This window comes from Gracilinanus agilis, chromosome 1 (assembly GCF_016433145.1).
Source record: "Gracilinanus agilis isolate LMUSP501 chromosome 1, AgileGrace, whole genome shotgun sequence".
NCBI classification, from domain to species: Eukaryota; Metazoa; Chordata; class Mammalia; order Didelphimorphia; family Didelphidae; genus Gracilinanus; species Gracilinanus agilis.
The window spans coordinates 148,219,114-148,243,025 of record NC_058130.1 but is presented as its reverse complement, the minus strand read 5'-3'; the positions used below and the strand labels follow the sequence as shown (position 1 = coordinate 148,243,025).

Below are 23,912 nucleotides of genomic sequence, written 5' to 3'. Positions count from 1 at the left end.
AGGGGCACCTCTGCTGTCTGCATTTTCTCTCTTTTGCCCCCTCTAAAAGCCTTCATAAATAAAACTTCACAGTAGCTAAGAACATACGTCCTCCCTAGCCCTCCCTGGTCACCCAGTGCTAAGAGAACCCTTACCTGCCCAGATCCAGGCACCCCTTCCCATGTCCCCCTGCCTGTGACTGGTGCTCTGATTGAGAGAAGGTACACAGGAGCCCAGAGCCCTGAGTCCCAGCAGTTTTTCCTCAGGGCTGCAGGCACTTGGGTCAGTGTGCCAGGATATCCAGCATCCCTAGGCATGAAAGGATTCTGTAGAGGGGAGCCTTTGATTGATTCTAATGGGGGTCGAGTGACTTGCCTGGGATGACACAGCTATGAAGTGCCTAATGCTAGATTTGAATCCAGGTTCTCTCAACTCTAGGCTTGGCACTCCACCAAGGTCCCATATAGCAGCACCCCCACCCCCTTAAAATCCCTATTTTTCGGACCAGGAAGTTGTTTTGCTCATGGCTTGTCCTTTCTGGGTTTTGTCTTCCCTCTAAATTCTCTCCCTACCACTCATTCCTGCCTTTTCCCCTATTGAAGGAGATATATTTCTACTTCAAACTGCTTGTGTGTGTGTATGAATGTCATCCTTTTTGTTTAGTTTTCAATTGTTTTGTTGGTTTTGTTTCCATTTACATGGTTATAGTCATTCTGTACTTTGCTTTCCTGGTTCTACTTATCTCACTGTGTGTTGGTTCATATGTGATATATGATAATAGAAACCTAGAACTTGAAGGAAGCTTAGTTACCCTCTTCTCCAACCTTATTGTCACACAGAAGAAAAACTGGGACTCGGAAAAGTGACCTGCCCAAAGTCACACGGGCTGTAGGTAAGAGGGGCAAAATTAAATCTGGGTCACCTACCTCCAAGGCCACCACTCTTTCCATTGTGTTCTGCTCCCATGTGAATATTGACTCTTCTATAACATTTTACCTCCTGTATGGTCGATGGCAAAGACATGGAGGTAGCATAATACAGTGGAAAGAGTACTAGCTCTGGTGTCAGATGTTTTTAATTCTAATTATACCTCTAGTCCTGACCATTTGGTGACCCTAAATTTCCGCTTCCTTATCTATAAAACGAGCCCATGTAGCACAACCAATGGATGGCTCCATTTCTATGATATTTGTGTTCAGCAAGAGCAGGATTTTTTTTAAACCCTTGACTTCTGTCTTAGAATTGATTCTAAGACAGAAGAGCATCAAGGGCTAGGCAATTGGGATTGCCCAGGGTCACACAGCTAGGAAGTATCTGAGGTCACATTTGAACCGAGGACCTTCCCACTCCAGGCCTGGCACTACTTTGCTGCTCCAAGAGCAGAGTATTTTCTTACCACAGAGAATCATAGGAGAGTTAAGAGAACTCACATTTGAGAGGCAGCATGATTGTGGAAAGAATGCTGGGTTTGGAGTCCAAAAATGGGAGTTCACACCTTTGCTCTGTTTCTTGTGTGACCATGGACAACCTTAGGGAAGCCGTTTCCTCCTCTGTAGTAGGAGAAGGTTGGACTAGGCAAGATTTTTATCTCCTAAAATGTACTTTTTCAGTTCTGTGATCTCTTTGCACCTTACTTTTTTCATTTTTTAAAATGAGAGAATTTGGATGAGATCACCTTAAAAGTTTCTTCCAATCCTCAATCCATGATTCTTTGAGCAGAGAATCCAAGTGTTAGAAGGGAGTTCACAGACTGTCTAGTTTAACCCCCTATATAAAGATAAAACCCTTCTCTAATTCCCTGGCAACTGGTCATTCACCCTCTGCTTAAAGTCCTCTTAGGATGGGGAAATTACTGCCTCTTGAGGCAACTGATTACCTTGTTGGACAGCTCTAAATGTGAGAAAGATTTTCCAGGTATTCAACCAGATATACCCTCCTAAAACTTCAACTCATTGCTCTCAACTTTGCTCTCTGGGGTTAAGCAGAACAAGTTTAATATTTCCTCTACCTGGTTCCTCAGTTACATGAAGACAGCTATCATTTCTCCCCTTCCACCTCCCCTTAGTCTTCTCTTCTCTATGTCCCCTCTTAGCACCTCTTCCAACCTTTCCCCAAATTTTGGTGACTTCTATTTTCCTATTTAAATTTGAAGCACTGAGGTAATGAAAAATTTCCTAAAATTTTAGCCTGAGGTAATGAAAAATTTCCTAAAATTAGCACTTTTCAGCAGTAGAATAGACTGCCTTGGAAGGTTCCCCTGATTAGAAAGACTTTAAGCAAAGGATTGGATATGTTGTAGAATATTTCATGTTCTTTTAGATTGAACTTGAATTTTGAGGTTCCTTCCAACTCTGAGATTCTAGGGTAGGATGCTAGACTTCGATTCTGGAATATCTAAGTTCAAATTCTTCCTTAAACACTTGCTAGTTATATGACTCTTGGCAAGGCACTTAAACTGTCTATGTCTCAGTTTTTCCATCTATAAAATGGGAGTCATAATAGCATCTATCTCCCAAGGTTGTTGTGAGGATCAAATGAGATTATAAAGTGCTTAGTACATTGCCTGACACACAGTAAGCATTATATAGATGTTAGCCATTATTGTTGTTGTTTTTTATTGTTATTATCATCATATCCCCTGAGCATTACAGAGCCTGCCTGAATGGAATTGTCAATACTCCGAGGAACAATTGTTATTTTACCTGAGAATTTTGTAACAATATGAAAGACTGCACACACTTAACGTATATATTTTTCTCCTTGATTCCAGGGAGTCCAGCTGAAAATGCTTCCCTCAAGCCAGGAGACCGCATCTTGTTCCTTAATGGATTGGACATGAGGTCAGGAGCTATTAGTTAAACCAATGTTCCCAAAGTAATCAGGATATCTCTGCTTCAATTAGTAATCCCATGATTCATTAATTGTTATTTATCCAGCCTCAAAGTCATGCTCTTTCTCTTCCATCACCATATTCCAGTCTCACATATCAATTTTTCCTTCAGAATATCTTTTATATCCTTTCCATTCCCATTGCTATTATTCCAAACCAAGTTCTCATCACTTCAAATGGATTTTGACTGGAGACTGGATTACTACAACAGCCCCCCTGATGCTAATATCTAAACTCTCCCATCCATCTTGCATGCTGCCACTACATTTATATTTCTAAGGCATTTATTTTATCATGTCAGCTTTCTCTTGCTTGAGAAATCAAGATGGCTCACAAATGCACATCACATTAACCTCAAATTTCTTCCTTTACCCGTCAGAGACTCCTGTAATCTGGCCTCACTATTCTCATCTCCCCCTACTCCCCAACATGCATCGTGCACTCTAATAAGATCATCTCCATAATTCCACGTGAACTTCCTCTTCACCTGGCATATGTTCCTTCTGCTCTCCCCCTAGGAAAATCCAATTCATGCTCCAAGGCCTTTTCTGACTCTTTCAGCTGTCAATAATTTCACTTTCTCATGAATTCCTGTAGCTCTTAGAGGCTATACCATACAATCTAGCACTTAGAATCCAATATGGTCTTGCATTTGCTAATTATTCCATGTATGTGGTTCTCTCCTAAGCTATATTATAAGCACCCTGAAAAGAGAGAGAGTCATCTTTTGTATCCTCTAGCACAGGGATGGTTGAACAATGAAGTCAAATTGGCTTATTAACTTCAAATTGACCCCAGTAGAGGAGGTGGGTAGACATCCTTCTCCTTTTGGCATTTCTCTAGTTTGACAAATAAGAGGTGTTGGTATAGACGCTGGTAGGTGATGTGGTCAGTTCGGATTATTGCATGTAGGAGTAGGTAAGAGTGAATGAAGACTGTGAGATAAATCATTACCCTTTTGTCCAGCAGGCTTGAGGAATGAAATCATGAGTCATGGAAATCTGGTGACATTACACAACTCAAATGACACAATTCAACATCCCTATAGGTCTTGGCAGATCTGGAAGGTCTTCTTATATTCATCACCCATTTAATTTTGTGCCAAATTGTATATCTTTCCCCTCAACTTTGGAGTTCAGGTTTGATGAATGTTATTATCCTTATCAACTGGGTCTTACAATCTGGTATTGAAGTAAGAAATTTTAGTCCTAAATTGGTGATGGCAAACCTATGACACATGTGTCAGCACTGACATGTGTAGCCATTTTCAATGACGTGGCCGTATGCGGCTGCCTACAGAGAAGTATGGGGCTGCGTGCCAAGGATGATATCTTTGCCGTAGTGTAGTGTAGACACTCTGTGCACTATAGATGACCATTCTACCTATATTAATTTACCTGTTTGGGCTTATAAATACATTTAAATATTACAATTATACATTTTTGTTATTTAAACTATAAATATTGCAAAATGATGTTTTTTTTTTCTCAAAGTGACACACCACCTGAATTATGCTCATTTTTTTGGCAAATTTTGACACACCAAGCTCAAAAGGTTGCCCATCACTGACCTAGATGGCGGTGGTATTCAAGTTTCTATGCTCCCCACTTTTATTTTTATTTTTTAAAACTCTTACTTTCTGTCTCAGAATCAGTACTGTGTGTTGGCTCCAAGGCAGAAGAGCAGTAAGGACTAGGCAATGAGGGTAAAATGCCTTGCCTGGGGTCACACAACTAGGAAGTATCTTAGGTCATATTTGAACCCAGAACCTCTCATCTCCAGGCCTGGCTCTCTATTCACTGAGCCATCTAGCTGTCCCCCCAACTTTTATTCCTAACAAATCTCACCTAGGCAGAAGAGGTTAGGGAATCCATGAATCACTTCTTCAGATACTTTTTTTTTTGACTCTTCCTTTTTTTTTTTTTACATTTATTAATATTCATTTTTAACATGGTTACATGATTCATGCTCCTCCTTTCCCCTTCAACCCCCCCCCGCACCCTCCCTACCCATGCGCATTTCCACTAGTTTTGTCATGTGTCCTTGATCAAGACCAATTTCCAAATTGTTGGTAGTTGCATTGGTGTGGTAGTTTCGAGTCCACATCCCCAATCATGTCCACCCCAACCCATGCGTTCAAGCAGTTGTTTTTCCTATATGTTTCCTCTCCTGCAGTCCCTCCTCTGAATGTGGGCAGTATCTTTACCATAAATCCCTCAGAATTGTCCTAGGTCATTGCATTTTTGCTGGTTCAGAGGTCCATTACATTCAATTTTACCACAGAATGTCAGTCTCTGTGTATAGAGTTCTTCTGGCTCTGCTCCTTTCGCTCTGCATCAGTTCCCGGAGGTCTCTCCAGTTCGCCTGGAACTTCTCCAGTTTATTATTCCTTTTAGCACAATAGTATTCCATCACCCGCATATACCACAGTTTGTTCAGCCATTCCCCAATTGAAGGACATACCCTCCTTTTCCAATTTGTTGCCACCACAAAAAGCGCAGCTATGAATATTTTCGTACAAGTCTGTTTATCTATGATCTCTTTGGGGTACAAACCCAGCAATGGTATGGCTGGGTCAAAGGGCAGGCATTCTTTTATAGCCCTTTGAGCGTGATTCCAAATTGCCAGCCAGAATGGCTGGATCAGTTCACAGCTCCACCAGCAATGCATTAATGTCCCAATTTTGCCACATCCCCTCCAGCATTCATTACTCTCCCCTTCAGATACTTTTCTAATAAACGCTAGCTCTGATCTGATGAATAAATAATTTTGGATGTCTGAGATTGGGGCTCTCAGAAGTAGGTTAATCTCACAAATGAATAGCTTATAGGAAAGCATCTTCTTAAACATAATACCAAAGTCCTGGTATGAGGGAGAGGACTTTGGCTGGATGTAATATGCAGCTTTTCCAAGCAATGCATCTAGAAGTACTAAAAATAGGTGACCTTCTCACATTTCACATAATGGTTGAGTTCTATCTCTCAATTCATTCATTCTCTCAACAAGCATGTATCTTTGTGCCAGACATTTTGCTAGGTGTGGGGGATATGAAGGAAGAAACAAAAGAGAAATGATATGTTGGCAGGAGATTACTAGAATATGTATACAAAATACAAAGTAATTTGGAGGTGGCTCTAGCAGGGAAACCCCAAGGACAGATGTCCACAGGGTCACAAGCAGTCACATATGACTGAAATATCTGAAAAACTGGCAAGTGTAGGCTTTTGTCAAAGGTAGCACTTGGGCTCAACTTTGGGGGAAGCCAGGGATTCTTTGAGACAGAAGTGAGGAGGGACATCATTCCAGGCATGGGAGACAGCTATGGCAAAGGCACAAGGACAAGAGATGGAGGTATCATGCAGAGAGAATAGGAATAAGAGAACAGGAATAAGACCAGTTGGACTATACCACCAAGAGTATGAAAGGGAATATTGAATAATGAGTCTGGAACGATAGGTAGGTTTGGTAAGATTGTAAAGACCTTTAAATGACAGAGATGCTTGCACTTGATTTTGGAGGTAGTAGGTAGCCTCAAGAGTTTATTGACAGGGGATTGATCTGGTGAAATCTTGGCTTTTGGAAAATCACTTTGACTACTTTGTAAAAGATAGACCAAAAAGGGGAGAGACTTGAGGAAGGAAGACCATTTCAGTGTTCCATTGGACTATCATATCCATATCAACTAGCACATAGCAGGTAATTAATAAATTCTGATCGATTGACTAAGAGTTTGAACTTGGATGGTGGGCAAGTGAGCAGAGAGAAGGGGATATGTGCAAGAGATGTTATAGAGACAAAATCAATCAGACTTGGCAACTCAGTGGATTTGGGAGAGGTGAAAGAGAATGAGGAATTGAGGACATCCCCCAAGGTTGCAGGTTTGGGTTCCAGGAAGGAGAAACAGTGCCTTTGATAGAGGTAGGAAAGGTTGGAATAGAGAAGTGTGTACAGGAAGGAAAAATGAATTCAATTTTGAATATGTTGAGTTTGAGATGCCAAAGGAAATCTCAGTATGTCTAAAAGGCAATTGGGAATATAGGACTAGAATTCATAAGAGATTGAGTTTGGATATATAGATATAGGAATCATCTGCATGGAAATGAAAATTAAATCCATGGGAGCTGATGAGAAGGGGGAAGAGGAAAGCAGAAACTGATTACTGACCCTGGGGCAAAGTAGGCCTAGCTAGGTAAATAGCCTTGTAGGTGGTTGATCATAGCTATAGAGTTAGTGCCAGGGCACAGAGGCCCTATGACTCCTCTAGGAGAGGCTCCTTGACAATAAGAATAAGACCTCATCTAGAGGGAGACAGTAGCTTTCTCTCTACATGTTGCACCAAAGTGAAAAGACAGGTACTTCTAATACTTCTGCTGTGCAAGGAAAAGTGATCAAAGGCATTGGGGTCAGTCTGGAAAGCAGAGAAGCATAGCCAAAATTGGATTTCCCTGAGATTGTGCCAGTCCGAGTCTCCCATTTTATCTCTGCTTCCTCGAACTCCAGAAGTAACCTGGGGGAGGATAAAAGGCAATTTCTCCTTCATTTTTGCAGGAACTGCTCCCATGACAAAGTGGTCTCCATGCTGCAGGGAAGTGGAGCAATGCCAACTCTCGTGGTAGAAGAAGGATTGGTCCCATTTCCCAGTGGTAAGATTCCCCCGTTCTGCCCTCTAGGAGAAACATCCAATGTTGCTTCCCCAAATGCCCAAGCTAGTGATTGGCTCTGGAGTTGGGAATCACATAAATGGCAGGATATAATTTGGAGATTGTTAACTTAATATCACCTTCACTAATGTCCTCAGTGTGGGGTGGAAGTGATGATCCCAGGCTCTCGATGCCAGTGAAGGACAAATTCTGGTAAGGCTTTCCAAACTGAAAAGGGATTAAGCATAGCTATTATGTTCCTATTGAAAGACCAGCTAATAATAGGATCCAGATAATAACAATTACAGTAGTTGACATTTACATAGCACTTGAAGGCTTTCAGACTATGTTTTTTTATAAATTCTCTTATTTAATCCTTATAATTACCCTGGGAGATAGGTACTGTATTCCCCATTTTACAAATAAGGACATTGAAGCACAAAGAACTTGCCCAGGGTCACACAGCAAAGAAATATCTGAGGTCAAGTTTGAACTCAGATTTTCCTGACTTCAAGTCCAGAAATCTATTGGCTATAACCAACAGATGTGGCCCTGTAGAAATAAATCTTTTTGTCCACTGAACTCATTTAGTAAGATGAAGAGGGGTTGTGATTGATTAGCAGACGATGTGCTCAACACAGATGAAATCACATATCTTTTAAAAAACTAACAAAGCCAGAGGGCAGCAAAGTGGCTCAGTGGATTGAGAGCCAGATCTAGAGAGGAGGTCCTGGGTTCAAATATGACCTAAGAGACTTCCTAGTTGTGTGACCCTGGACAAGTCACTTAACCTTCATTGCCTACCTGTCACTGCTCTTCATCCTTGGAACCAATGAACAGTATTGGTTCTAAAGTCGAACATAAGGGTTTTAAAAAGTTAACAGAATTCTGTCATGTCAAAATACAGACTGGTCTCCAGAGACTTTTTTCCCCCTATAACTAATTTCCTTCTTCCTTGCTGTGTTTTGTCCTATAATGCCAGGCTGATTCTGCCTGAGCAAGTAACTGAGCTGACTTTGTATAGGCTGTGATGTCCTCCTCATTTCTCCCCACCTTGTATACCAGGGAAAGAAATCATGGTGCTTTATCTGGGTCTCCCTAATTGGAAGGAATTTTATTTTTTAAATTTTTATTTTTAATATTTTCTTATAGTTACATATTTCATGTTCTTTCTCTCTCCCCCAAGCCCCCCAAATCCCCCTTAGCCAACGCACAATTCCGCTGGGTTTTACATGTATCATTGATCAAGACTAATTCCATATTATTGATAGTTGGACTAGACTTATCGTTTGGAAGGAATTTTAGAATGTTGTTGTTGTGGTTCAATCACGTCTGACTCTTCATGACAGCATGGATGCATATTACATCAGTGCTGTCCATGGGCATTTTCTTGGCAAAGATACTGGAGGGATCTGCCATTTCCTTCTCCAGTGGATTAAGGCAAATAGAGGTTTAGTGACTTGCCCACAGTCACACAGTTAGTAAGTGTCTGAAGTCAAATTTGAGTTCTGGTCTTCCTAACTCTGGGGCCGGCATTCAATATAATGAACCACCTAATTGCTAGCCTCCAAAGTGGGTTCTCCTTTTTCCTTTTCCCCCTTCTCTCCTTCCCCTACTCCATTTGGGGGGAGGGACATGGCCTCACCTCAAAGGGTTTGCCATCTCCTGATTTTAATCAAAATTTTGGGCATTTATTAAGATGCAAATTCTCTAGAATGAGGGAGCAAACCTCAAACCACTTTATCTAGCTAATATTGGAACTACAATAAATTGACAGCCAGCTCAGAGTTCAGAGAATCAAGTCCAGGTTATATACCTGGAAAGCAACAAAAGAAAGTCTCAGGAGGAAAAGGAGAGAGGAAGGAGAGCACCAAAGATCCTGACTTCCCATTTTCACTAAAGACCAGCCCTCTTTTTAAGGACTAGAAGAAATCCCCACTTTTTTTTTTACTGGCCATTCCCCAGGACTTGAATGCAATCCTTTCTTACTTATCTTTCCCTTAGGAAGCCCTTTTCTTAGGCCAGCTGGGTGGCTCAGTAGATTAGGAGTCCTGTCTAAAGACAAGGGGGCCTAGGTTCAAATATAGCTTCTGATACTTTTTAAATTTTTTAATCTTTTTTAAAATTTTTAAACATTTTTCCATGTTTCCATAATTCATTTTCTTTTCTTCCCTCTTCCCTCCCACTTCCCAGAGCTGACAAGCAATTCCACTGGGTTGTACAAATGTTTCTGACCCTTTTTAGCTGTGTGACCCTGGGCAAGTCACTTAAGCCCCATTGCCTAGCCCTTACCACTCTTCTGCCTTGGAACCAAAGCACAATATTGATTTTAAGACAGACAGTAAGGATTAAAAAAATATTTCTTTTCCTTTAAGATGTCACTCAAGGGGCAGCTGGGTGGCTCAAGGGATAGGGTCCCAGGCCTGGAGATGGGAGGTCCTGGTTTCAGACACTTCTAAGGTGTGTGACCCTGGGCAAGTCATTTAACCCCCCATGCCTCACCCTTATCACTCTTCTGCCTTGGAACTGATACTTGCTATTAATTCTAAGACAGAAGGTAAAGGTTTTCAACAAACAATAAGATTCCACTCATGCTCCATTTTATGCCCAAAGCTTTTCCTGGCCTCTTCATCCCAGTCTACCTTAGTGTTAACTCTTTTGTATATATCTGTATTTTTTAATTTTATATTTATGCTATCTAGGTTTTTATATGTACTTATAGTCTCTTCAGTCCCCCTTATTATTTCCTTCTTTATACTTATGTGTGTGTGTATGTGTGTGTGTGTGTGTGTGTGTGTGTATCCGTATCCCCAGAGCCTAGCACAGGTGGGCACCTATTAACTAGTTGCCTGATTGATTGAGAGTGGGAGGGGGGTCTCTTCTGGCTCCTTCTTCCTTTGACCAAAGCAGCTGTTTATAACCTGGCCATGGGAGATGTTAAGGGGATGGTCAGGAGTGGCCATTTCTTTTGGTCTTTGGTTTCTGCTTCCCTGGCCCCTGTAATAATGACAGCCGCGTCAGAGTGGGGGGAAATGCCACTTTGCTTCTGAAGAGTCAGAGACACATGCCTCCTTTTTGCCTCCTTGTGCATCCATAGACTCAGATTCTCTGGATTCTCCCAACCCTTCCTCAGCATTGACCTCCCTGCAGTGGGTGGCAGAGATCTTGCCTGGGAGCATCCGAATCCAGGGCAAGACTTTCAGCCAACAGTTGGAGCACCTGCTGACGCCTGCGGAGCGCTACACCATCTGCAGAGCCCTCGAATGCTTCTTCCAACACAGGTGCCCATAACCTCGGTCTTCTGCCTTGTGGAAGCTGCTGTGAGGGTTTGGGATGGGGGAGAGGAGGCAGCATGTGAATATCCCATTTCTTCCCCATCCCTGTTTAACATCCTCAGAAAGTCCCTTTGCCTGGAGACTCTGCGGGCTGACCAGAGAGATTGCCAGATGGGTCCCAAAGAGCATTCTTCCTCTTTCCTTTCCAGTTTGTCTTTGAGATCTCTACTTCAAGAGTTGGGGTGGGTGGATGGATCTTTGGAACCATAGACAAGATCCCTAGGAAGCCATAGAACCAAGATGCCAGAGCTGGGAGGGCTCCTTGAATGGAGACTGTCAAGGCCAAAAGAAACCTTTAGACAAGGAATGCAATAGTAGCTGATATGTACACCTCACTTCATAGAGTACATTTTCTCATTGGAGCCTCACAATTCTGTCATTTCAATACTACAGTGATTATTCTCCCCATTTTACACATCAAGAAGCAGGTTCTGGACCCATGGACACACAGTGATTAAGTGTCAGAAACTAGATCTGACTCCAAGCCTGGTTCTCTTTCCATTCTCAGCCCTTTTCATCTCTCTGATGCTCAGTAACTGCCTTAGCAGATGTTAGCGCTGGAAGGGGCCTTTCTAACCTAAAAAACCAAAATGATGAATGGAGCTGGGAGTTTTACAGTGAAGGAAGCCAAGGCCCAAGAAAACAAAGTGACCTGTCCAGGGTTATAAACAAATTCATAATGGATCCAAGACCAGAACTCAGAACTCTTGGTTCCCAAGTTGAATGGTTTTTCTATTGTTCCATTATGGAAAAAAAATACCTGGAGTTCACATCTGACCTCAGATACTTACTAGCTTTGTGACCCTGGCAAATCACTTAACCCTGTTTGCCTCAGTTTCTTCGACTTTATAATGAGGTTAATAATAATAATAATACCTACCTAGCAGAGTTGTCATGAAGATCAAATGAGATGATATTTGTCAATGCACTTAGCATAGCACCTAGCACAGAGTCATTTGTAGCTGCTTATTCTCTTCTAATTTCAGTAGACATCAAGGCTCATTAACTAGGAGGGTACATTTGGATGTTAAAAATTCCTTCCTATTCTTTGGCCAGGAATCCTCATAGACCACTGAAGTTTCTCCTTTTTTTTTACTTCATTTCTTCTGCTCTAGAATCTTTCTTAAAATTTAGTTATAGGTATGACCTAGAATGTTCCCCTTTGGCTCTAGCTTATAAAGTCTCCTGGCCTATATACAACTTATATATCTATATCTAGAATCCAAGAAGTATCCTATGCTTCCAGAGTTTACTGGAAGCTGAAAGAGATCTCTTTTCCAACTGATATCTCTTTCCTATTAGACTTTCCCAAGGCTCCTCCAAGCTGAAAGTGGCCTGTGCTTATTAAGAGCACAGATGGAGGCTCCCTCCCTCACTATAGGGTAGTAGCTGTCTGTATAGGGAGAACATAAATGAGTGCAAAGGAAAATCTGACCAGCAGTTTGGGGTCAGCTACCTGCCATTGCCCCTTCATGCAGTGATTATAGCCAGGGATTCACTGATTTTGGTGATAGCTAGATCAGTTCCCTGGCTATGAAGAGCTGGAACATGAGAACTGCCATTTGGGTGCTTTGAGGGAATAATGTATTGGGTATAACTTTTGTACCTATAAGAGTGCTGAAGCCTCATCTATTTCTTGCCTCTTGTGTGAAGTACAAGACTTTTTCTTATTGAATAATTCAGATCCTATTAAATTAAAAATGTTTTGTAAACCAATGTATCCAAAATTAGAAGAGAAATAACAAACTTGGAAACAAATTTATAGCAAATCTCTCTGATAAGGGTCTTATTTCTCAAATATATAGAGAACTGAGTTAAATTGATAAAAAAACTCAAATTATTCCCCAACAGTTCATATCAAAGGATTAAGAACAAGCAGTTCTCAGATGAAGAAATCAAAGCCATCAATAATCATGTGAACAAATGTTCTAAATTACTCTTGATTAGAGAAATTCAAAATAAAACAATTCTTAGGGACCACCTTTCACCTACAGATTGGTCAATATGACAGTAAAGGACAATGATAAATAAGTGCAAGGCTTTTGATGAATGCTGTCCAATGAGATCTGAACTCAGCAGGTTAGTATTGCCTACTCACATCCTGGAAGAGTAGCTGGCCCTTGAGGAGCTTCTATGGGTCCTGTCTCTCCATAGGTTATGAGGATCAACTAAGAACATGACATAAATCATGTAGGAATCAGCTGTGTCAATAGGGAAGTGAATACATACCAAGGAGCACCTTTGAAGGTTCTTCCTTTCCCAACAACTAGGGTAAAAAAATCTGGAAGAAAAATATATGCTGAGCCAGGCTCTAAGGGCTCCAAGTTTAGCCCCTCTGAAAATATACTCTCCTAAGAGAAGATCAGGCTATATTTTCCAGGTTGGAAGTGGCTAAATAGGTACAAGTAAATATAACTTCTATTGTCCTTTGGCCCCCAGGTCACAACTAGACTTCCTTTCAAACCTCTTTCAGTCCCATTCTCAGAACCATAACTCTGACTCTCTCTAACAGAAACATAGATACTCTCATTGTGGATATCTACCCTGTGCTGGACACTCCAGCCAAACAGGTCCTATGGCAGTTCATCTACCAGCTACTGACCTATGAGGAGCAGGAACACTGCCAACAGAAGATTGCTCGGTTCCTGGGCTACAAGTCGATGACAGGTGAGCAGCAAGATTCTGAATCCATAACTGGTGCTAGTTAGCCAGAGTATCCTTTTTACTTACAGGGGATATTTCTGTACAAGTGAATGTGAAAACTAGGGCTCTCTGAAGGCCAGGTTATCCCTGGGGGTGTGAAGGACTCTGGGTATAAAATGCTCATACCTAGGACTTTAAAAAAGAAGACTAAATATCACATGGACTCATGGTCTTTAGTAGAGACCTTGGAGTAGCACCAAGCCATTGGTCTGGGGAGTTAGGAGATGGAACCAAGGTAGGGCTGAACTGAGGAGAATCTCAATGGGGTCTGAGCAGCTGGAGCTAGTTAAAAAAATATGCTAAACACCATTATTTCCATACTGCCAAATAAATGCTTCTTGCACTTTCTAAAATTGACATCCATGAGCAAAGCCTTGGGCACCCCGCCCTATTAGGGCTCCTGGAGAAATTATCCTTCTTGCTTACTTTGGGAGCAAGAGTAAAGCCTTATTACATAATATGGTCATGATCTTGTGTGTATCCCTCATGGATACCATGATGAGGTGATGATTTATGTGCTGGGTTAGGTCATAACTGTTGGTTTTGAGGACTTATCCCAAAGTAAATATCATTGAAGCCAGAAGTGGTACATATGTCATGGTGTTCCTAAAGAAAAATGGTTGTAGGGGGCAGCTGCGAGCTCAGTGGATTGAAAGCCAAGTCTAGAGATGGGAGGTCCTGGGTTCAAGTCTGGCCCTAGATATTTCTTAGCTGTGTGACTCTGGGCAAGTCACTTTAAGCCCCATTGTCTATACCAGTGATTTTAAATTTTTATTTAGAATATTTTTCCATGTTTACATGATTCATGATCCTCCCTCTGCTCTCTCCTCTCCCCTCCCAAAATCAATAAACGATTCCACTGGGTTATACATGTATCATTGTTCAAAACCTATTTCTATGTTATTCATATTTGTAGTAGAGTGATCCTTTAACATCAAAACCCTAATCATATCCCTATTGCACTATGTGATTGATCATATATTTTTCTAATGTATTTCTGGTTCTATAGTTCTTTCTCTGGATGTGGATCACGTTTTCTCCCAAGTTCCTCTGGATTGTCCTGGATTATTGCATTGCTACTAGTAGAAAAGTTTATTACATTCGATTGTGCCATAATGTATCAGTCTCTGTGTACAATGTTATTCTGGTTCTGTTCCTTTCGCTTTGCATCAATTCCTGGAGGTCATGCCAGTTCACTTAGAATTCCTCCATTTCTTTATTCCTTTTGGCACAATAATATTCCATCACCAACATATACCACAATTTATTCAGCCATTCCCCAATCGATAGACTTCCCCTCATTTTCCAATTTTTTTGCCACCACAAAAAGTGTGGCTATAAATATTTTTGTACAAGTCTTTTTCTTTATTATCTCTTTGAGGTACAAGCCCAGCAGTTGTATGACTGGGTCAAATGATAAGCATTCATTTAAAGCCCATTGTGTATAATTTCAAATTGCCCTCCAGAATGATTGGGCCAAGAGAAACCTTTTAAAGGGATAATTTGACTGTAATCTCATTGTTTGTCAAATAATGGGGGCAAGCAGTGACCAGATCAAGTTTAAGAAACCAGGATCAGTTTTAGAAAGGAAACCATGGGGGAATTTTAAACAAAAACCAAAATTTATAGAAATATAGACACATATTATTTCTATTCCAAACCAAGGCTTTTCTGTCTAAAATCATACAAAGCATAAAGTATTTATTTTTAAAAAGGGAATAAAAATTCATCTGAAAAATATTTAGATTCCTATTAACTACTTTTAGGAGTTTTTAGTGTAAACCTAGTTCCAAAAGTCATTGGAATCACAAATCCCACCCCACCCCTCAAGCAGAAGAGAAGATGATCTCTCCATACCAATGGGCTTTCAGACTGGAGTGATATTTTTAAATAATATTTCTAGATTTTATTTTATACCATCTTAACCCGAAATTTGTCATTCTGCTTATTTCCTCTTCTGTATTGTGTTAGCGGAGATGTTTTGTTGTTTTTACCAATTTTATTTTTTCCCTTTGATTCTTTCAGTGTATTTTTAATCTATTTTTGTATTAAAAATTCTGGTTTCTGGTTCTTACTTTAATTGCTGTTTGAACATATTTTTCATGTAACATTACATTCTATAATATTTTTGTCAGAATTCTTTTATTCATCCATTCATTTGAGACTGTTGTCCTCTAAACAATTTTCTTTCCTCATTCCTGACTTTGCTTTTAAAGAACTGTCACTGGTTTGAATTCATTTTTAGTTCTTTGCACTTGCTTTCATCTTTTACACATACTATGAAATAAAAATTAATCAATGATTTCCTTATGTATCTACATTTTTCTCCAAACAATTCCTCTTTTTACCCTCTATTAGAATAGTTTATGTCTTCAGACTTTCCTTCCTGGAAGAGATTCCAATCCCTTTTAGTTGAATTTTCCTTATAGATTTTCTAAGTGTTTTGCTATTGGTTCTTCCTAAATCTAGAGAATGTATACCAAATGATTCTCAGCTTTCCTCTCTTTATCTTGAAATTTAAGTTGTTGCTTGCCTATTATTTGGTTATATTGTTGTTGTTGTTGTTTTTTAAAAACCCTTACCTTCCATCTTGGAGTCAATACTGTGTATTGGCTCCAAGGCAAAAGAGTGGTAAGGGCAGGCTATGGGGGTCAAGTGACTTGCCCAGGGTCACACAGCTGGGAAGTGTCTGAGGTCAGATTTGAACCTAGGACCTCCCATCTCTAGGCCTGGCTCTCAATCCACTGAGCTATCCAGCTGTCCCTTTATATTGGTTTTATAAAATGTTTTTATTTTTATAAAATTAAATGCATCTACTTTGTTTCTTGACATTTTTTCCCATTTGTTTGATAACATAAGAATTTTTCTCCCATTTGGAATGTGTGTACATTCATTCTGGGAGGCTATTTTTATGTACTGCTCTTGGGATACCTATTTCATTCTACCTCAGAGCTCACCTATATAAGTTGCAGCTCTTCTCTTCAACTGAATTGTGAATCAATACCTGCTATTGTGGTGCTCCCAGACCAACCCCTCCAAGCAAGGAGAGACAGCTAGATAGATACAGTAAATAGAGCACTCATCTTAGAGACAAAAAGACCCAAGTTCATATCCTGCTTCAGATGATTACTTAGCTGTCTGACTCTGAGCAAGTAAAGATTGTGCTTAGGAATGGGGGACTTTATATAAAAGAGGTGTTGATCTGTGAGATCAAGATCCTGGAAAGAGTTAGAGGGATAAAGATCTATATAACACAGATAGTCTTGCTACCAAGGATCACATTTTGCCTTTTGAAATGAGAGGAAAGGAAAAGAGGAAAAGGGAAAGAGAGATTTATTAAGTTAAATTAAACCTAAATTGAAAAAGTCACTGAGAAAAAGAGTGAAAGAATGTCAGTGAGATATCTTGACCTGGAGTGGCTTAACAGGGAACTGGATCAGGACATTGGAAGATTAGATGGTCTTGGACCTCAATGAACTGTTACAGTTTTCCAAGGTACCAACTTTTCTATCTATCTATCTAACTACCCATCCATCTCTCTCTCTCTTCATCTATCTATCCATTTATCCATTCATCTGTCCATCTATCTCTCCATCTATCTCTCCACTATCTATTCATCTGTCTATCTGTCTGTCTGTCTGTCTGTCTATCTATCGAATCTATTCATCTATCTATTTCACCAGCAGGGAGTTACTACTAACCTGATCCTATTCACAATTTTTTAAAAAAAATGGTTTACCCATTGTCCTATGTACATCCTGGCAGTTGTGTAACCAACCCAACACCAGAGGGTGCTCAAGGTAATGGCAAAGTTCTTAAGAGCTCTCAGAGAACGCTACCTCTTACTTTCAGCCTTCATGAGTATTTCACCTAATTAGAGCTACAATTCTCAAAGTATGATCTAGGACCCCTAGGAGTGCCCAATATCCTTTCAGCAGTTTCACAAAGTTGAAACTATTTTCATAATACCAAAATGTTTTAATTTCTAATATGATGAATATTGATAGGTCTAATAGGTCTTCACATAAAGCAGAAGCTTTGGGGGTGGGGGGGAAGAAGAGGGAGTCCTAAATAATTTTTAAGAATATAAAGGGATGGAGCAGCTAAGTGGCACAGTGCATAGAGCACCAGGCCTGGGGGCAGGAGGATCTGGGTTCACATCTGACCTCTGGCACTTTCTAGCTGCATGACCCTCCACAAGTCACTTAACCCCATTTGCCTAGCCCTCGCCCTTCCGTCTTAGAATTGTTACTGACAGAATGTAAGGACTTTTTTTTTTTTTAAGTAATAATGTAAAGGGGTCCTGGGACCAAAAACCTTGAGAACCACAAGTCTGCATATTTTATGGCTGTTGTGGATTTTCTGAGCAGAGTCTTAGCTCACAGATCCCCTCCCACCCCAGAGGAGAATCCTGCCCTTTATCCTAGTCAGCTCTATCTCACTGAACCAGATCATGTGAACAACCTTCCTGTCCCCGCTTCCCCTTTGGAAAGCTCCCATGCCACAAATAATGGTGTAATGGAAAGAATACCTTACTAGTTGTCAAGAGACCTGAATTCTAGCCCTGATTCTACCATCAATTTTCTATATGACCTTGGGCAAGTCTCTTCCCTTTTCTGCATCTCAGTTTCCTCCTCTGTAAAATGAGGGGGTTGGACTATTTGATCTCCAAGGTCTCATCTAGCTGTAAAGCTAATTTCTGAAAGATCAGTCATCTAAATAGTGCTTTATTAAATATATATTAATACTTCTATTACTATTTATATATATAATTATATATATAATTATTCTATTATATTTATATATATAAACATGCATATTACTCATGGGCATAGATGTGTCTTTTTCCTTTACTTGATCTGCCACCCTACTTTCTTTCTTTTTTTCTAAAAGCTCTTACACAGCCTTTGACTTTGCTTTGCTTTCAAGGGCACACTTCTCCCCTTCACGTAGTCTATGTTCCAAGCAAACTGGCCTACTTTGTGTTTCCTATACAAACCCACCATTTCCCCCTCAACCAGTTCTCTCCTTGGAATGCTCATTCTCCTCATTTTAGTCTCTTGGAATCTCTACTTCTCTCCAAAGCTTAGATAACTACAACTCCTAACATAATAGCTACAATTATAAATATACATATACATATATATTTACATATAGATATAAATATATACAGCAGGACCTCATTTTGGGGGAACTCAACACATGTGAATTCAGGCATATGTGATGGGCAATCAAAAATAAATAAAGGCAGAAAAATACATAAAATAAACAAATTTAATTCCATGCTAAATTTGCACCATTTTACAAAGCAGTGTAACATCTCACAGCAATTCACCCAATCACAGTTATTCTGCCTGGGAAGCATTAATGTGTGTCATTACATTGTTTTATGCCAAACATTGGTTTTCACATCAGTCTAGAGTTCTCACTTGTCACAAGTCATGTCTACATCAAACCAACACTTGTCTTTGTTTCATTAAGTCTTGTTATTAATTATAATGTGTTGCTGGTAGCTTTGATAAACCTAAGAAAAGCCATAAAGTGCTTACATATATTTACATAAGAAATACTTATTAAATAATGGGGCTTGCCATTGTGCATGATTTCCAGCTTACACAAAGGGTCATGAAACATACTGGTTGGTAAAATGAAGTCCCACTGTGTGTGTGTAAATATATAATAGTTTATATAACTTTAAGGTTTTCAAAATGCTCTGTAAATATTATGAGAAGAACTGTTCCAATTTTCTCATACTTGTTAGTCTCCTCTCCCCCACAATCACTCTCTCTACAAATATTTATATATATAATGTACACACACACATACACACACACACATATTTCTTACATTCTGTCCTAAGACAGAAGGCCAAGGGCTAGGCAAATGGGGTTAAGTGACTTGCCGAGGGTCACATACAACTAGAAAGTGTCTGAGGCTGGATTTGAATCTTGGATCTCCCAACTCCAAGCCTGCCACTCTATCTGCTGTGTTACCTCACTGCTCCCTACTTTATGTATATATTTTAAATTTAGCTATCAGTGTATATGTTTCTTCTCAGCAAAATTTAACCTCGAGAGTTGAGATTCTTTGTCTCCGTATTGCTAGCACTTAATAGAGTGCCCGGCACTGTGTTCATCAGCTATCATTTCACCTTCTCCATATTAGGAAAACACATCATACTTTCTATGAAAAATGTTATAGTCCCAGGCAAATTAATTTCCCCCTACTTCTCCCAGTTCCCTCTTGAAGAAAGAGTAGTTGTCATCTGAAAAAGTAGGAGAGAAGCCTTAGTATTCCCCTTTGGGGTTCAGTTTATTCCACTTGAAATTAAGTTAACTAGGATATTACTCCTCCACGGGTTCTGCTGGCTGGTCATCTTGTCCTGTTGGGGTATGTGGTACATCAGTCTGCTTTCTGGCATACGAATGAATGAGAAAGCCTTTATTGATAAGTATTTACTTTGTGCTAGGCATTCTACTAAGTTCACAGGAGATATAGACAAAAGCCAGGACAGAAATAGGCAAGGATATAAAGATGATCTCTGCCTTCAAGGAGCTTACTTTCCAATGGGGGAAACAACAGGCAGAGAAGAGAATGGGCAAGAAGTGTTGATAAGTAAGTAACAATCATCCGTAAGCTCTTTCCAGAAGCAATGGAGGTCTTGATTTGTTTACCGTTCACAGAGCAAGGAGCTGAAGTGGAGGTGGTGTGTGTGTGTGTGTGTGTCTGTCTGTCTGTCTGTCTGAGTGCCTCTGTGTCTGTGTAAGGCATGACAGATGGTTAGGTGACTGGGGCCACCTAGATAGGTTGTACTCTCACTAAGCATGGTCCCAACCTCGCAGTGGGAGGTCCTGTTGGGAGTGTAACCACCAAATAACCTGCACACTGAATTGAGAAGACTCTCAGAAGAAAAATAACTTTATAGGTAATTTCTTCCCCCCCCCTTTTTAAAATTTAGAATAATTTTCCATGGTTACATGATTCATGATCCACCCCTAACCCACCCCTCATTCTTTCCTTCCCCCTTCTGAATCCAACATGCAGTTCCACTGGGTTGTACATGTATCTTTGTTCAAAACCCATTTCCATGTTATTCATATCTGCAGTAGAGTGATCTTTTAACATTAAAACCCTAATCATATATTTCAAAACCCTAATCATATTAGACAGTTTCTTAGATAGAGGTCTCATATCTAAAATATATAAAGAACTTTGTCAAATTCATAAGAATATGAACCATTCCCCTGCTGATAAATGGTCAAAAGATAGGAATAGAGTTTTTGGATGAAGAAATCAAAGTCATATATAGCCAAAGGAAGAAACGCTCCAAATCATTATTGATTAGAGAAATGCAAATCAAAATAACTCTGAAATATCATCTCATACCCATCATATTGGCTAAAATTATAGAAGGGCAAAATAACACATGTTGGAGGAAATGTGGAAAAACTGGGACACTAATCCACTGTTGGTAGAACTTGGTCCAGACATTTTGAAGGGCAATCTGGAATTATGCCCAAAGAATTATAAAACTGTATATACCCTTTGATCCAGCAATACCACTATTAGGCCTGTTTCCCAAGGTGAACAGGGAAAAAGGAAAAGAAACTGTATATTCTAAAATATTTGTAGCAGCTTTCTTGATGGTGGCAAGGAACTAGAAATCGAAGGGATGCCCATCAGTTGGGAAATGGTTAAACAATTGTGATATTAAAAAATATGATTGTGATAGGATATGTTGTGCCATAAGAAATGATAAACAGGTTAATTAAAAATAGAAATACCTACATGAAATTATGAAGGGTAAAATGAGCAGAACCTAGAGAACATTATATATAGAAACAGAAATACTGTTTAAGGAATAATTTGTGAATGTCCACCTCCAGAGAAAGAATTGAAAAAATAAAAACAAGCAAGACAGTTTTATATATACATACTTTTTTTGATCAGTGTTGTCTTCTCTAGTTTGGGGAGGGGAGGAGAGGGAAGGATGGAGGGAAATGTCTGGGAATTTTAATGTAACACACAAACAAATTAATTTTTTAAAAGAAGAAGAAGATCCTAGGATCCTAACAGCTAAGGTCTTCCTGGGAGAGGTGGTCACTGCAATGAGTTGGTAATCATAACTCTAAGTTTTCTTATAGCTACATCAGAGAGTGAGACAGAAGAAAGACCTCAGAGTTCCCTTCGAGTGGCTTCCATATGCCGGGGGAGTATGAGAAATCAGGGTTCAGAGGGAGTCAACAGTGGAGGTAAGGAGGTATAAGGGACCTTTTATTTTTCTGACAAGGGATAAATGAGACATTTTTAGATCCTGGACCCCTTTGAAGGTCCTTTCCCCTCCTTGCTTTTCCTTAGGCAGCTGTAACAAACATCCTAATACCAGGAGCAGCTTGACAGGGGAGGTGGTGGTCCTGTTATCCTTGGAAGGCTAGAAGCCTAAAGCTGGACAGAAACAATGTGATAGCCAGCAGAGTAGCGAACCTGTGCCTGAAGGATCTGAGGAGAACCAGCACAAATCCTAGGCATGGATTGGACTAGATATTAGTACTTCAGGAAGGGGGTGGGTGAAGAAAGGCCCTTTGCCTTCTCCCCTTCCCCCTCACTTGTTCCTCTCATTGCCTGGCACTGTGGGATAGCCAGCTTGAAATAGATAAACAAGTTATTCATCACTGTTCTTTGGTCACTGAAGTATGATGGGAAACCTGGCACAGAATCTGTGGCTCACTAAAACACCCTCCTCCCCCTCCTATACTCTCCCCAACTCTCTCTAAAGGACCTGACTGTTAGGCATGATGGAAAAGGCCAAATTGATATCAGGAGACCTAGGTAGCCTTGGTTCTGCCATTATTTTGCTAAGTGACTTTGGGCAAGTCATTTCCCTTTAGTTTTTTCCTCTGAAGAATGAAGGTTTTGGCTTTTATGACATCCAAGCTCTCATCTAGCTCTGATTCTGTGATTTCCTAGAAAAATGATGACTTCTGTCATGAGGGAGGGGCGGTTGGCATGCTATAAAGGAGTAACAGGGGAGAAAAGTAGGCAGCTAGGTTGTGCTAGAGTTCTGGACTTGGAATCAGGAAGACTCGAGTTCAAATGTGGCTTCAGACACTTACTAGCTATGTGGCTCTGTTCAAGTCACTTAACCTCTGCTTCCATTTCCCTCTCTGTGAAATGGGGATAGCAGTAGCACCAACCTCTCAAAGTTGTTTTGAGATTCAAATGAGATATTTGTTAAGCACTCTGAGAACTATGAAGTATTATATAAAGTGCTATTATTATTAGGTAGAAATATTAACCTTCTCTCTAATTCTTTTTTCTGACTACCAACAGGATCAGGAAAATATCTGGGAAGATTTGGGGTGTTTGCCAGAAATTCCTCCATCTCTTAAGAATTATTTCCTGGATGCTGTCCCTTCAGGTCTAACAGGGAGCCAGAGATAGCTAGTGTCCTCATTAGCTATATTCCCTGCCTTACCTACTTCTTTACCCCCTTTTCTAGGCTCACAAAGTTGCCCAAGTCCTCTTAGCCTAAGTTGTCAACTCTATGGCCTGAGTGTTTGGTCCACCACAAATCCCAGTGCCATGCCTCATCCCCAAAGCCTCTTTTCAATAGGTGTTCACATTTTTATAGACCTTTACACTTTACAAAAAGTGCTTTTGTCACAATAGCTCTGAAAGCCAAATGGTGCCAGTATTATTAGCTCTATTTTACAGAGGGGGAAACTGAGGCTCAGAGCAACTATGTGGAAGACAAAAGACTTGAACCTGGGTCTTCAGACTCCAAGTTCAGGACTTTTTCTACTATATTATGTTGAACATTTAACTTTTTCCTATTTCTCTCAGTAGGTCCCAGTGAAAGTGTGGAAATCCCTATCTCTCTGACCCCTGGAGAGCGCCAAGCTGGTGATGGCACATCCCTTCCAGAAACCCCAAACCCTAAAATGGTTTGATTTTTCAATTTAAATTTTCCCCAATTACATGTAAAAACAGTTTCCAACATTTTTCAAAGAATATTGAATGTCAAATTCTCTCCTTCCCTTCCTCCCCTGCAAATCCTCCCCTTCCTTGAGATGATTTGAATATTTAACTTCCTTATCTTCGTTCTTGGTATTCCCCTCTCTTTCCTTCCTTCCCTTTACTGTCCCCATGCCCACCCCTTGCCCACCTTATCCTTTTCTTTCTCTCCTCTCTTTTCTTTCATGGATATCTGAGAGCTGAGAGCACATAACAAGGACTGGTGTTCTCTGTTATCCAGGAAGGGGAAATAGAATGATTAGGAGAATTATAAATGGGAGTCTCTTTCAGAACCAGAAGGGAAGACCTCCACCTAGTCAAATAGCTCACACACTCCCCAGTCTACCCCCA

The 23,912-nt window shown here is 40.2% G+C and overlaps 1 protein-coding gene across 1 annotated transcript in view; it reads left to right on the top strand.

The window, feature by feature from the left end:
* LOC123248965 (Grid2 interacting protein) overlaps positions 1–23,912 on the top strand; it is a 154,907-nt gene that overhangs the window by 81,400 nt on the left and 49,595 nt on the right. The window contains exons 5-10 of the mRNA XM_044677897.1: positions 2,750–2,819; positions 7,418–7,512; positions 10,607–10,790; positions 13,357–13,547; positions 21,692–21,799; positions 23,394–23,491. Of these exons, the coding sequence (XP_044533832.1) occupies positions 2,750–2,819; positions 7,418–7,512; positions 10,607–10,790; positions 13,357–13,547; positions 21,692–21,799; positions 23,394–23,491 (746 nt within the window). The remainder of the gene's footprint in view (positions 1–2,749; positions 2,820–7,417; positions 7,513–10,606; positions 10,791–13,356; positions 13,548–21,691; positions 21,800–23,393; positions 23,492–23,912) is intronic.